The sequence below is a fragment of the Toxotes jaculatrix genome, chromosome 8, assembly GCF_017976425.1.
Source record: "Toxotes jaculatrix isolate fToxJac2 chromosome 8, fToxJac2.pri, whole genome shotgun sequence".
Taxonomy (NCBI): Eukaryota; Metazoa; Chordata; class Actinopteri; family Toxotidae; genus Toxotes; species Toxotes jaculatrix.
Genome location: NC_054401.1, coordinates 13,610,572 through 13,624,951, shown reverse-complemented (window position 1 = coordinate 13,624,951; position 14,380 = coordinate 13,610,572). Strand labels below are relative to the sequence as shown.

At 43.2% G+C, this 14,380-nt stretch overlaps 1 protein-coding gene across 4 annotated transcripts in view; it reads right to left on the bottom strand.

Moving 5' to 3' along the window:
* Window positions 1-14,380, bottom strand: part of creb5b (cAMP responsive element binding protein 5b) — a 42,172-nt gene that overhangs the window by 8,332 nt on the left and 19,460 nt on the right. For all 4 annotated transcript variants that reach the window (XM_041043529.1, XM_041043531.1, XM_041043530.1 and 1 more), the window contains 2 exons: window positions 10,362-10,488; window positions 8,949-9,059 (listed from right to left, as the gene is read on the bottom strand). In XM_041043529.1, coding sequence (XP_040899463.1) covers window positions 8,949-9,059; window positions 10,362-10,488 — 238 coding nt within the window. The remainder of the gene's footprint in view (window positions 1-8,948; window positions 9,060-10,361; window positions 10,489-14,380) is intronic.

Genomic DNA, 14,380 nt, shown 5'->3' with positions numbered 1-14,380 from the left:
TAACAAGCAGGAGTGAGAAGCCTCTAACTTACTGTAACTTGCCATATGCGCTATAATTTCTAATGCCATAATATCTATCAGGACATGTTATAAAAATGCAGAAATTAACAGCTAGCTGGCATTCAGCTAAAACAGAAAATGGATTTAAATGAGCTTACAGGTATCAAACATAGTCACCAGTGTCGGCAAGAACATATTCCATCTATCACAGGATGAATTCTGAGTCTGACAGCTCTCAATAAACACCTTCCCTTCAGCCTTGTCAGTCAGCACCAGGCAGCTGAGGCCCACCCCTCTTGCGAAAGAGAAAACCAATCAGGGTTTGACAATCTCTTGTCACAGAGGAGGCAATCACCTGAATGAACATAAGCCAGGGGAACCTGCTGGCTGCCTGTCTACCTCTTTACTCTGCTTTTGTGACCCTAGTAAAGTGATCAGAGTGTAGGTAAGAGGCTCATCTTATGCTGCTGGAGCTGCCTGAATTCCTGACAACCAGGCACAAGGGGAGAAGGACAGAGAGGGTAAAAGAAGGTGAAGGGGGGCAGAGAGGCAGGGAGAGCGAGAGAGAGAACGAGAAAGACCAGGGGTGGGGGGAGATTAGATGGCTTCTAGTGTCTCCTCCCCACACACCATCAGCCTAAGACAACGAGTGCTCATTTATCAGTGTCTCTGAGAGCTATCCAGCTGGCAGTGCAGGGCTATCTGTTTATTAATTGAATTAGCCTGCATCCGAAGAGGCCCAAGAGTGTCAGAGTACAGAGGCAGGTCAAAGAGCTGGGGGGGCTCTACACAAGCCTTAGCAGTGATGTTATAAACGGGATAGAGAAAGAAGACAAAAGTAAAAGCACCATGCGTGAGGACGGACATAAACCACACAGTTAAGATCACACTGGTTTTATCAAACACATTTGATGCAACAGAAGTTGTTTTAAATCAATTTAAATTGTTGAACCAAGGCAGCATACCTGTAGCAGAACCTATCCCACTTAACAAACAGAGCCAAGAGATAAAGGAACATCCAGCAAGAAAAGCCAACAGACAGCTTGTATAAGTGGCAGGTATAATATCAACTCACACAAATTAAACAATAGAGTTTAAAGAATGAGCTACAGTACATTACCGTGATGCAAGCTTATTCCTGAAGATATCCGCACAAGTGCCTGCTACTGCTCCATCTGGAGTTGAGACACAGCTCAGTTAAACCCAGCTCGGCCAAAACTTAAGTCTTTGTATCCAGAACCACAGTGACGCAACTAAGGGACGTTAGCAAAGCGATGATGAGCAGGCTGTGATTCTCAAACACCTTCATCAGCTCCCTAATGACTCTTTAACACATGGTTGTATTTCTCCAGACTGTGCTAAGCACAAGAACTTAACCACCACGTGCATTTTACTCTAATAACACACACATACATATACATTTCTCCTGCAGCAACATGGCCACCACAGAAAACAGTCATTAAATCAGTGCAGGTGTTAGCCTGTGGCAGTACAGGACGCTCACAGATGGGATGGCACACAGTCTGTCCTACCACTGTCTAAACCTGCTGTTGATGAAGAATGGAAAAACACAGCAAACACACAACATGAGGATGAGCAGTCAGTGACACCATAGTAGACGTGGGCAGCTTCTTCCAGGACAAATCTATAAACGTGCAGCCTATATATCTGTAATCACATGCATTTGACACCACATTTCATGGATCCTGACAGTGTACTGAAAGTAGTAAAGCTATTGATTTTCCATTGTTAAAACACCATCCCTGATTCAGCCATATTTTGCCCAGAGGGGAGCTATCTCCTCTCAGACCTTTGCCCTATGACCTATCCACTCCCAGTCCTTTTTTTCTTCGGCCTCTCTCATTTATGTGGTTTCAGGGATACCAGGTAATCACCCATTAATGATATTTATTAATGACCGCTTCCTCTCTGACACGGGGGGCTTTGAGTGATGTCCCAGTGAGTGCTCTGGGCACATCCTGAGAACACACTCAGGTTTCTCCTCGCCAGATGACTTCATATCTATTAACCCTGGGAGGAGGAAGCAAGAGCATGGAGCAGGTACAAAGGGAAGAGACCACGCCCGCCTCAGGATGGGTAAATCAAACCCAGTGAGGTCAGGGTGAGCACTTTTATTCCCCTTAAAAGTGGAGCAGTGTACTATCAGGGGACCTGTGTCCCTCTGGCGCCTTACTGCAGGTTAGAAAGATTTAACCAGTCTGTGGAGTCAAAGTTTAAGTGCAAAAAGATCACAGTTTCAAATGGAGATCTTCCACTTCGCATTAAAGAGTCCACAGAGAAACATTTGAGCTTCTGTCTGTCTCTGTCAGCCTTTTGTTAACACAATACTAGGACAGCAGCATGTTCAGTGATCATGTGTATGCGCACAGTACTTCTAATTGCATAATATATCATAGCTGTAACTTTCCTGGCAGTGTATTTTGTGGGCCTAGGCCCCCTAACTCACACTCTAAAGCCAACATGGGTTCACCATCTGCAGTTGAAAGCAGGAGTTTGGCTCCGCTGCTTTGCCAAGAACTTAGACGATCTAATTCCATCCTCCTCATCTCCACAACCACCACTACCCACCAGTGCCTGCCTGCAAAACCCACTCTCTGTCCCCTAAAACTCCACACTCCCATTAGTTCAATTTTATTAGATTTCCCTCTCGCCCAGAGAGGCAGTAACATCCCCCCCTTCCCTCTCTCTCTCTCTCACACACACCTCTTCCCTGTTCCTCCACCCCCTCTCCCTCTGCTTGCCAAGAGCTGGGGACTGTTAAACTGATTTCCTCAGGGAACGGCGAGGCAGACAGTCTGATGGGAGCGCTGGGCTATAATGTCGCCCCCTCTCTCCTCTCTCGAGTTCTGGGCCAAGCTGATCAGAGCCGGGGCCCGAACAGAGCCTCCCTATGGTTCCAGACACAGACGGAGAGATGGACACAGACTGGCTGTTCTGCCAGGGCCAGACGCTCTGGTGGTGCTCGGAGGAACCGTGGCGGTATGGGCGCAGTGAGACACACGCCCACTGAGGAGCATGCTCCAAAGCATGCGCTCATACTCTTGGCAGCTCCTCCACCCTGTCAAGTTAATGGATGGGCCTCTGACTCCAGTCTGTATATCCCCACTGTTCCCTCTCTTGTAAAGCCCTGCTCAAGTGCAGCCTACATGGTTATCACTACACCCACTGCCACAGTGTTGAATACAGAGAATGCCTCAGAGTGAGAAAGACAGACAAAGCATGAATGCAATAATAAACACTAACGTGTCTTCATTTGTGGCAAAGCAACAGGCTAATCCTACATCACCATGTTAGTTGGAGTAACTTGAAATGTGATTGAATCAAATATAATTTCAAAACGCTCAAAATAACATACCTCTAATGATTGTGTATTTTGGCTGGACTTCCCTGCCACTAAGTGTTTATATGTAAATTTCATCCTCCATCCATTCAGACTTTTTCCTGTGATAATAAAGTCTCACATTTCTTGTGTTCAAGCTATTCCTATTTACATTTGGATTAGGACTGCACCTTGTTAAATCACCCATCCAACATGTCAAAATGACTGAGAAGCAAACCAGGAAGTAATGGGTCAATGTTGTTTATTAGACTGACTATCTCTGACCCAACAGATGTTGTCCAGTCACCCCTCCTCTGTTTGAGTGGTTATTTTGGAGTCTAGTGAGTATCTTGTTCACTGCTCAGGCTCCAGGGGGGCTCACAGTGGCTGCACCACTCCAGTCTGGCCCGTGTAGTGATGGCAGCTGGTTTACCCAAGCTTGGCTCTGCTGGAGCTCCGTCCCATTCACGGGCCCTGAACCATGACCAAATGGTCTTCACATACACGTCCCATCAGCACAGCTAAAACAACATGCAGTCATCCAAAGACAAACAGATGCGACACTCTGCACCACAACTGCCACCCTCGTTCATAACCCCACCCACCTACAAAGACAAACACGCACAGGCTCAGGCATACATGCACACACACGTAACTATTTAAATATAAATATGTACTGGCATACACAGCCCTTCAAATACCTCACTGTATGTGGGTTTTACAGCAACAAAGGTTGTTTGCTTTTTATCAACAATACAGACACTGGTAACATATGCCTTAATTGATTAGGTTTCATCTGTGTCAATTATGTTGATCAAGAAGTTATCAAATTAAGGGACAACTCACTTTTTGTTGACATTTTTAATAAATGTCAAATGTAAATTTTATATACACTTTGACCTTTCATGCACAAGTGCTCTAGATGTTGCTCTGAATGGCTCAACGTGTACTAAGAGGTCACTATTAGTTTTAGAAAAGAAGTGCATTTTCATATATTATGTTAAAGGTGCAGATCCCAGTTTTGTGTGAATGGCATAAATTGACCTATAAATGTCTTTAAATAGGATAAACAGAATTGATGAAGCCTGTAATAATAAGTGGCAGAACATCTTGAAAACTATACAGAATGTCCATTTATCTTTGACTTACTATTACTATACAGTATATAGAAGGACTGTCTGGTTCAGACAAACCAAGCACTTTGGCAACACAGTGGAAGCAGTGAGAGAGGGGCCCCTCTCTGGTCTGTGTCCAAAACTGATAAACTGGCAGACACACATTGATCCTGCAGCTCCTCAGTCCTGCACTTCACTCTGCTGAAACCCCCTTGCCTCTTGGGCAATAGAGAGAAACATTATATGTTTATCATCTACAAAACTTTCTTTGCATTTGTTAACACTGAAATTTCACCTTCTCTTTATGTAACATTGTATCTCAACATATCTTGCCATGTGTCCTGTGTCCCTGTCTGACTGCTGTTTATCACACATCCACATGTTTACTTAACGAACCATGCATATGCACGGATTTGTATCAAAATGTGCAAACTCTTACTCTTAGGTTTGTTTTAGCCCACTAAGTCCACAGATGTGTTTTGACTCTAAGGACAGTGATTGCCAGAGAGAGAGGGTGCCAATGCTCTGAAAGAGAGCCACTGCACACACAATCATGAGCATGCACACAAACGTATACAATATACATACACATTTCCTAGAGTTCGGTGAGGCTGCTCGCAGATTCAGCTGTGTTCTTAGCTCACCGTCCCTCACCAATGACATCATACCCTGACAATGCCACCATTCATACAGATGTTGCTTACAAAACCTGGAGTTAGACTCCTATTGTGTGTGCTGCTCCTCCTCACAAAAGGAGGTTTAGCCAGAGGTGCTCCCCTACTACAGTGGAGGAAAATGAATGGAACACGTAACATGGTTACCACGTACGCTAATGACTTAACTGCTTACAAATGACTTCATACGGAGTTAATCGCTCAATCAATCACTGTGTAGCAGAGTTGAAAACTGTGGCTACTTCATAGCTTTTCTTTACATTTACATTTTTGAACAGAAGATGCATGTTACTCTCATTTTTCATTTTTTCTCTGTTAAGGGCAAAACTTGATCTTTAAGCCTATTAACCCAAATGCCTGTAGCAGTTCTGTAACTAGGCTGAAACATAAGAACAGTAAGGGTTGTGTAAATGAAATGTAAAAAGCTACATTAGCGTGCTAGAAACACTTTGATTATTGGTCCTCCGGTGTCCTATGAAATGTTTCTTTAAGAGACGCGCTGTTTTTTTCCCTCCTCAAGTAAAAAGGAGTACATTTAGAGCATGCCAGGAATTATGTCATCCACCCATCTAGTGCCAGCTCCACAGCCAAGAGAGCTGCAATGAAGGAACATATAGTATTGTTTACCTCATAAAAAACTCAGCACCTAGCCTGATGCTTAGTGACAAATTTATTGTCCTTAGTAACAATGTAAACAATAGATACTGGGAGATAATAAATAACACATTTTCATACACCAACACCAAACTGTTTCAAGGCCCCTCTGTCTGAAATTAGCAGGCAAACGGGATGTGTGGAAAGCATGGAGCTCATTTAAAGGGGACACAAAAACAATGCCAAAGTGCACTACTTTGAAAAGGGTTCCACTGACATGAGCTGAGTCATGTCCCATAGTTGGCACACACAGATGTTATTTAGAACCAGCTTGATGAGGGCCTGTTTGGGATTTCCTTGTTACAGATGAGAAATGATAGTGAATGCCTTTCATCAAACCAACAAACAAACCTATCAAACCATCTGAGCAGGAGAGGAAGTTTTTAAGAGGAGCGGAGAATACAGTACACATATGCACACGTGTGCTTATACAGCATGTACAGTATATGCATGTCCACATACATGTATGTCTGTGTTCTGTGCATGTGTGTATGTCTTATTTGCAACTTGTTTTTAAGTACCTTAATGTCTGTAAGTGTGTTTGTGGTTGTCTAACTATTTGACACAGTGCAAGGAGGATGACACAGAGCTGGAGCAGGCAGTGTATGTGTGTGTGTGTGTGTGTTTGCGAGGCCCTGTGGAGAACTGGCTCTGAGAGGTGACGTAATACTTTGGCCGGCGTGCTGTGGAACTTGGCCTCCTCTCTGCAGCGTTTCCTCCACGCTGCGAGGGTCAACTATCCCACAACCTCCAGCACACAACACGCACCATTCTATTCCCTAGACCACAACAGAGCAGAACACAACCACACCCGGCACCATGAGCACCCAGTCCTTCACAAGAAGAAAAAAAAAAAAAAAAACAACACTTGAACTGAAACTGTTAAAACCCTCCAATGTCAGTGACACTCCCAAACAACAAGCTAAAAGCAATAAGGGAGAACATGCAAGTCAGTTACTACACCATCGGGCTTTTCTGTACCACTTAAACGATGGCACTTAAGGAGAAAATCAGAGATAGAGGAGAACAAAGATGGGCACTGATGCAGATACAGTCTTTGGCCCAGAGAGCACAAACAGAGAGCTTAGAGCGAGATATGAGTCCCCAAGGGGCCACAGCAGTCCTTCGGCTCATTAACTATTTACACCAGAGACAGGCCTCCATGCTGCTCTGGCCCACCACAAAATCAATTAGCCTTCATTAGCCAAGGCTCTGGGCATGCTTTCTCTGGCAGGGGAGGGTTAATCCTGCTGCCGAGGCCTCCAGTTACCACAAAATATCAAACAATCACAAGTACACACACATATGGGCATACATACATGCACACATGGAGAGGGGCACAGGAAACTAGGCCAGGCAGAAGTCCTTTCATGTCACTCACAAAGAACTCTTTCAATTTTTCGCTCTCATTCACTGTTCAGTGTCTCTCAGAATATCAATACCATTTCTCGCCTTTCAGCTCCCCCACTCTCTCTGCCTGTCTATCAGTTTCCGTCATGTCTATCAAAGTCCCACTCAATCCCCTTCTCCGCTAACCCAATGTAAACGCTGAGCAGAAAGAGTGTATCCAGGTCCATGCCTCGGGGGTGTGGGGTTACAGTGCGGAGATTTCCCATTGGCGGAAAGTCAACATGGTTGGGATAATGCGATTAGAGCCGGACTGAGAACGTCGCAGGGGACACATGGGCCTGATCATGGCCCAGTTATCCGATAGCGAGGCCGTATTTATCGACCCGGCCCGAGCGCGGATATTACAGACATTAGAAACCCCGTCTATGCTTATGAAACCAATGCTGGAGATCGCACCCTGATAACACAATTAGTCTCTCACTTTCTGTCCACAATCATGGAATTCCATCAGTTGCGTTCAGACATCAGGGAGCAGAATCTCAATTGATCCACATTTGGTTGCCTTGCCTTGTGTCTGAATGGCCAACTAACCAGAAAGTTGCATGGTCCAGGGGCCTGTAGCCATTTAGTGACTGCATATGCTTATGGGAGGTCTAACAGAGCATTTACAATTCAATTACATAGATAGGAGGAGGGAAAAAAAAGAGTAAGATGTGTCTGGATGACAGCCAGAGGAGAGATAAGCCTAATACACTAATATTGTGTTACCCCAGCGTGTTACCATAGGAACAGTTGAGGAGATTCAAAAGACTACAAAGACGATCAATCTTGAGAGAGCAGGAGGAAGAGGGAGAATTAAATGCCCTGGGAATGCTCCCGCTCTCCTCTATCAGAGCAATAACTCTTCTAATGACCTCTGCTACCTCCTCTCTCTCTCTCTCTCTCTCTCTCTCTCTCTCTCTCTCTCTCTCTCTCTCTCTCTCTCTCTCTCTACCTCCACAAGATCTTTCTCTCCAGCAAACTCAGCTATCAGAAAACCTTTCCAAATACAAAGAACAGCCAAGGCTTTTCATTGTGGTTTGTGATTTTTTTGATATCCAAGTCATGAGATTTGTTCTTATTTCTATGGATACTTTTCCATTTTCAAGAATTATTTATTTTAAAAACAAAGGTTGGCTGATGGTCATGTTGCTACGGTTTAATCAATTCATATCACCTATAGTGTAACTGTTCAACCATTTGACATTAATCAGAGGTAAACTGTCAGTCTTTGGCATTTGTGTTACAGCAATAGTAGCCTGCAAAACCAGACTGGGTGGAAGGTCACGTTATCCTCAGTTTTTCCTTCTTTCAGTCATTCTCAATACTTCTTAACTCCCAAAAACCTGTCTCCTTTCTGTCTTTCTGCTCTCTCGGCTACGTCTTATTCCCAAGTGCTCTAACTGCCTGCTTTGTGAAGGATGAGGTCATTTGATTTTTTCCCTGCTGTGTTAAACTAGTGCTAACAAGTTGCAGGACCTACAGAACATGTTCTGTACATTAAGATATACATCAGGCAGTCGGTGGGCAGCCCAGCCACAACCACATAAAGGGCCCTTTATTCCAGCCAGAGTCTCCAGTGCAGCACTGGCAGGTTCAGGCACAGCTTTGATTACACACCAAATGATGAAATCCACACAGACCTAAGAGCACAGCTTTTCTGGCACAGTCCAGTGGAAAAGAGAGTTGCAACACTTTGAGCTTGTGTGTGTGTGTGCACTTGAGACTGTGTGTGCATAAATGTGTATATCTGTGCAAATACATGTATATACTCACCAGTTTGGCTTCTGAGTGCATGGAGGGAATGTGAGTGGAAGAGCAGGAGCTGCTGTGGGCGGGTCCTTGCATACCCATCATATTGGAGCCCATGGACATTTGTCTCTCCATCTGAAGATTACAACACCAAGAATACACTCATAAAAGTGTAGCTATATCCTTCCTACAGCACAAAACTTTTTTTTGATACAAGATAAATCAATAAAAACTGTTGATTTAGCTATGATTTACGCCGCTCATTGCTACTGTGAGGTCTTACCAATATGCTATCACTGCTTTCACAAAAAACAGGTTAGCATTAAAAGAGTGAGACTATGTGGGATGAGATGAGAGCGTACGAGAGCCTGATTTCACATGACAGGCTGCCCTGTGCACCGCTCTGTGTGATGATAACTGGAGCTGACCCAAAACAGGAAGCCAGCACGGAGGGACTTAACACAGGAAGCCGGTGCAACAGGGGTGTGTGTGTTTCTGATAATAGTGTGGTGAGTGTCAGTCTGACTAACACATCAAACCCCAGTCCCTCTTGGTGCAGTATGTGTTAATAAAGCCAGTCTGTCCTGGTTGTGTGTGGTTACTGCCTGTCCCTGACTGCCCCTGGCCAGTGTGGTCATGTGTCACAGCTGAGACCTGAATGTGAGGAAATCAGCTGGGTAAGCTGAAAGAGGTGAGGGGTCACCTGTGCGGGGTGATGATGTGAACACTGTTCACTGAGCAGCATATGCAGGAAAGAAGAAACCTTTGTGTGAGTGTCTGCATGCATGCATGCATGCATGCATGTGTGTGTAAGCTGCTGTGGCCTCCCAGCTGCTGAACTCTGGGTGGTGTGTGTTTCCGTGGGGAACAGCCCCTCATCACCCCTCCTTTGCCTGACCCCCATTCCCAACCCCTCCCCCTGTCCACATAGACTCCAGCCTAGAATGTGACACACAGCCTTAATTGCAGTAAGTGTGTTTTGTGTAAAAATATCACCCAAACCTGCACCCCTTTCCTGAACCGTCAATCTTCGACAAAATCGCTTAGCTCTTAATTTAATAAACATGGGAGGGTTTTTTTTCCACACCATAAACATGGGCTGTCTTGTGTTACAATGAGAACATATGTTGTATCATTAGAATCCTGCTACGAGAAGCTTTCACTGGGTTGTTATCATTCCCCACTTCCCAGTGTGGGTGCTCTATATCTTTCTGGCTTAATTGCAATAAAGTCTATATTCTAAACCCAGAGGTAGAATCCTTCCTTTATGTAGGATATGACTTCCTTGATAAGCTGTTTCTATTCACGATGGTAGAAAGTTTATCCACAGTCTTAATGTATACCGTCGTTACTTGCTATATGGGTGAGTGAGTTTGCTTCTCCATGTGTGAGTGCACCCGTGTGTGAATGTGCTCTGTGCTCCATTGTTATACTCACGGGCATCAGCACAGCAGAGGAGCCAGGCATGGTCGGGTCTGGCAGCGTTCCAGGCATGGAGGCTGGCAGAGGCTGTCTCTGTCTGTTTCGTAGGTGCAGCAGTGAGGACAGAGACCCGGGGACAGGCCTGAGAGGACACACACAGACACAGACAAAGAGCTTCAGGTTTTGCACTGTAGTGGATAATCGAAGAGCGTTATTCCTTATTTTATCATGTAACAACATCAAAGTCAACTACCAACACTATGGTACTAATTATAATGAAGCATCCATAACTGGTATATAATCATATAATGACTGATTGATAACGCAGTATAACACAGCTGGAATTATATGTAATACTATCTGGTTGCACATAAACACTTCTTATATTGGCTTACAACTACATTACAGGGTGTTACAAACCACTGACTCTGTGTTTCTATACTGCTTATAAATGCTAGTTGGGGTAAAATAAAGTGTTACCATGTTTACCAAAGTGATTTAAGAACAGATATAAATGAATGTGGTATTCATGAAATTGTGCATTAGGTATTACTGTACAGAGAGAACTTGATGAATCCTGTCACCTTTAAACCTTTAACTACGATGTGTTTAAAATCTTTAATAAATGTTTAAAGTGCTACTGATTAGCCATATAAAACAAAGGACCAGACCTCTTTGTGAGTTTTAAAGGGACAGAGAAAATCAGATCACACTGGAATCAGTTTCTAACGAGCAAAGGCTTTCAAAACCAATAAACACTACATGGATGTCCTTCTTGGCGTACAGTATATGTCCCAGAGAGGAGAAGTTATCCAAAGCATTTTTGAACTGAAAAACATTCTTCTTCCCAAACACTTCACAAATCTCTGAGCTGGCTACGGCACCATGATCGGATGACTGATTATCGAAAAAGTGCATTACACTGTAAAGAGCAGTGGACTTGGACTATGGCAATTCTACAAGAGACTGCTAAAGAACACTAAGAAATGCTCGTGGGTCTTAAAAGTAATTTCACGCATTTATTCATCTCACATCTGGGCTTATTCAGAAATGTTTTCCCCAACTTTTTGTTTTTGTTTTATTTGTTTCTACTTGTTTCTGCAGCTACAAATTCATACACAGTTGGAGTATGTGAATGTGTATACATGCCACAGTTGAAAGTAGAGGCATCTTGGGGAGTTTTTGGATGCACTTTAAACAAGCACAGTTCATGTAGTATAATGGATGAATAATGATGATGGCGATGATGAATGAATAATATTTGTCATAACAACCACATGAGATGTGCATGACGAGAATCACATTTAGAAACTGCTACAGCAGTGGAAGCCCTGTGGGGAAAATCTCCACTGGCGACCACAAAAGTGTGTGCGGACCAACAGGCCTATCCGCACTCACGGCCACATCAATAAATCACATATATACAGTTGAGGCCCAGGCTAAGCTTAAACTATTGACAGCAGTCCTGTCTCAGGCACTGGCTCAAGGCTGCACCCATCCAAACACCCAAGCTGCTCCATCTGCACATGGTGACATCATTTATACAACTGCCACAAAATCTGTGCTTGTAAGAACGCCGATTCCCAGCTGCAGGGTGCTGCTACACCCACATGCATACAGTAACTATTCAGTCCCTGCAAAACAGAGCATGGAAAACAGCACTGCTCATGACACGATTCTTTAATAATAACCTGAATCAGGAGAATCAATAATTCTCCAGTAATCAGTACCACCAGGATGAATGCTGCCACTCACCAGTCAATAAAGATCCATTTCCTTGAGCATTTAGAAATTAGTGTAAACAAGAAGCATTTAGGTTAGCTGTGTTCAGCGGGTTAATGTGATCAATTGACCACGCCATAGCCTAGATTACCGTAATAGTGAGTAGTGAGGGAGTGATGGCCAAATGGAGGGGTGTACCAGAGCAAACGGTGCCCCCACCTGAATAAATACCTGTATTTTTCCAGACCTAAATATGTGCATTTATGTTCCAGACATTTTAGATTGCTCCACACACACACAGGACCATTACCATCCTGACTGTGTGTCATTCCTGTCTAACATCCCAATTTATCACAATCACACTCATTTAACAGCACATATGACATCTGAGCAACACTGCGAATACAAACATTTCCACATGGGAAAAGTCATGAAAGTACAATGAGGTATGCAGTGTAGCTGCGCACTACATCAACACAGTTTCCTTCTGCCTTTAGACTCTGCCAGCATTTAAGAGGATGAAATAACAGTCACGAGGCAGTGGCAGTGACATGATGTTGATTTTGTAGATAAATTTTTTTACTGTGATGACTGAGATTTTTTTGCACTGTAGATGTAAGTACGTTCACTAAAAATAAATTATAATATAATATAATATTAATATATCTACAAGTAACTATGGCTATTAAATCCTACGCACACATCTATGCCCACAATTGGAAATTAGCTCATTCACAGTATTTTATTTGTAGAGTGGTTTGTTTAACATATTTAGTTTACTTTTGGATTACTGTGTAGTCCTGTGCCCTCGTTGTCCCCTTGATATATACAATATATTATATCATTTGCATATATTGTGTCCAAGAACATCCTAACCTTGTGAATTCTATATACAGTACATCAATGATGCTGAGTAATATCACATGGTCCTGGGTAGGCAGATGGCCACAGTGACTTTTATGGAAAATCTGATCTTTTCATGAAGCTGGCCGGTTAAAAATGAGAAACATTAGTTTTAAAATTGGGTACTGGAAGTGATTGTAAGTAACTATATAAACTCCAGTGTTACAGAAATAAAGGGCTATGTGTGCCAGATCCTGTACTGATTTAGACAAAGCCCTCTGAAAGTCAGCAATAACTCAACAGCTAAATGCTCTGCAGTGCTGGTATTCTCATTAGGAAAGTTAAATCAGATGGCAGCTTAACAACTAACAGCTTTGGATGATGATAAAAATAGCAGTTTTTCTTTCTCTCTCTCCTCATTCTAGATAAGAAAATGAAACCTACTGACACAAAGCCACTTGTGACAGTCAGTAACTGGCAGAGGGCAGGACACAGCACAGACACATCAGGTTCTTGCTTTCTAGAGAAGAAAGGCCCCTTTGAAGCTTTTACAGGTTGTACTTTTTACACCTGTCTGCTAGCAGTGCTCAGCTGCAGCAGAGCAGTGGGAGGATGAACACTGTGTCCATCACCACCACACCACAACACAACACAACGCAACACAACACAACACAACGCAACACAACACAACACAACACAACACAACACAACACAACGCAACCTGCTTGTCCAGTGGGAGGAAAAACAACACTAACATCTGACAGCACTTCCTCTCATGATTAACTCAGCTTTGTGCTGACTCTGCTGATAAGTAAAGACATTTCTGACAAACCGGAGGCAAAAAGCCACTATTTGTGACAAAATATACTTTTTTAGAATGATTAACTCTCTGGCAACAATGGAAGAATCACGTAATTGTTCAAGTTATTTTTCAAGCAAAAGATCCCCAAATTTGCTGATTACATGATGATTAGTTTCTTCTTTTAGGTGTTGAACTCTTGGTTGGCCAAAAAAGCAATTAGAGGATGTCATATTTTGGGCTCTGTGAACTCATGGTGGGTATTTCCGCTATTGTTTTTTTTTTACTATTTCTGCCCTGATAACGTCTTGGGTGCAAGTTTGGAAGTGTTTTTCTATGCAGAACATAGAAAAAAGTGCCCGAAGAACATTTTCTTTTTGTGACTTTTTTTTTTTAGATCTTCTGGAGCACCTCAAATTAACTGAGTGCTTGGCCTTCTAAATCTTCAATTACTTGGTTGATCGACAAAGTATTCAGGTAAATAATCAATACTGAATATAAATGGCCGTGTCAGCTTCAGCATGTGATGCAGGATTTCTGAATTCCAACTGATTTCTTACAAAACATTTCCTTACTTTTTAGTTCCCTTCTGTTTTCTGTTTTTACTTCTGTTTGCCTATGGAAACATTATGCATCTGACTGTACAGCAGATTACTGGATTCATGTTCAG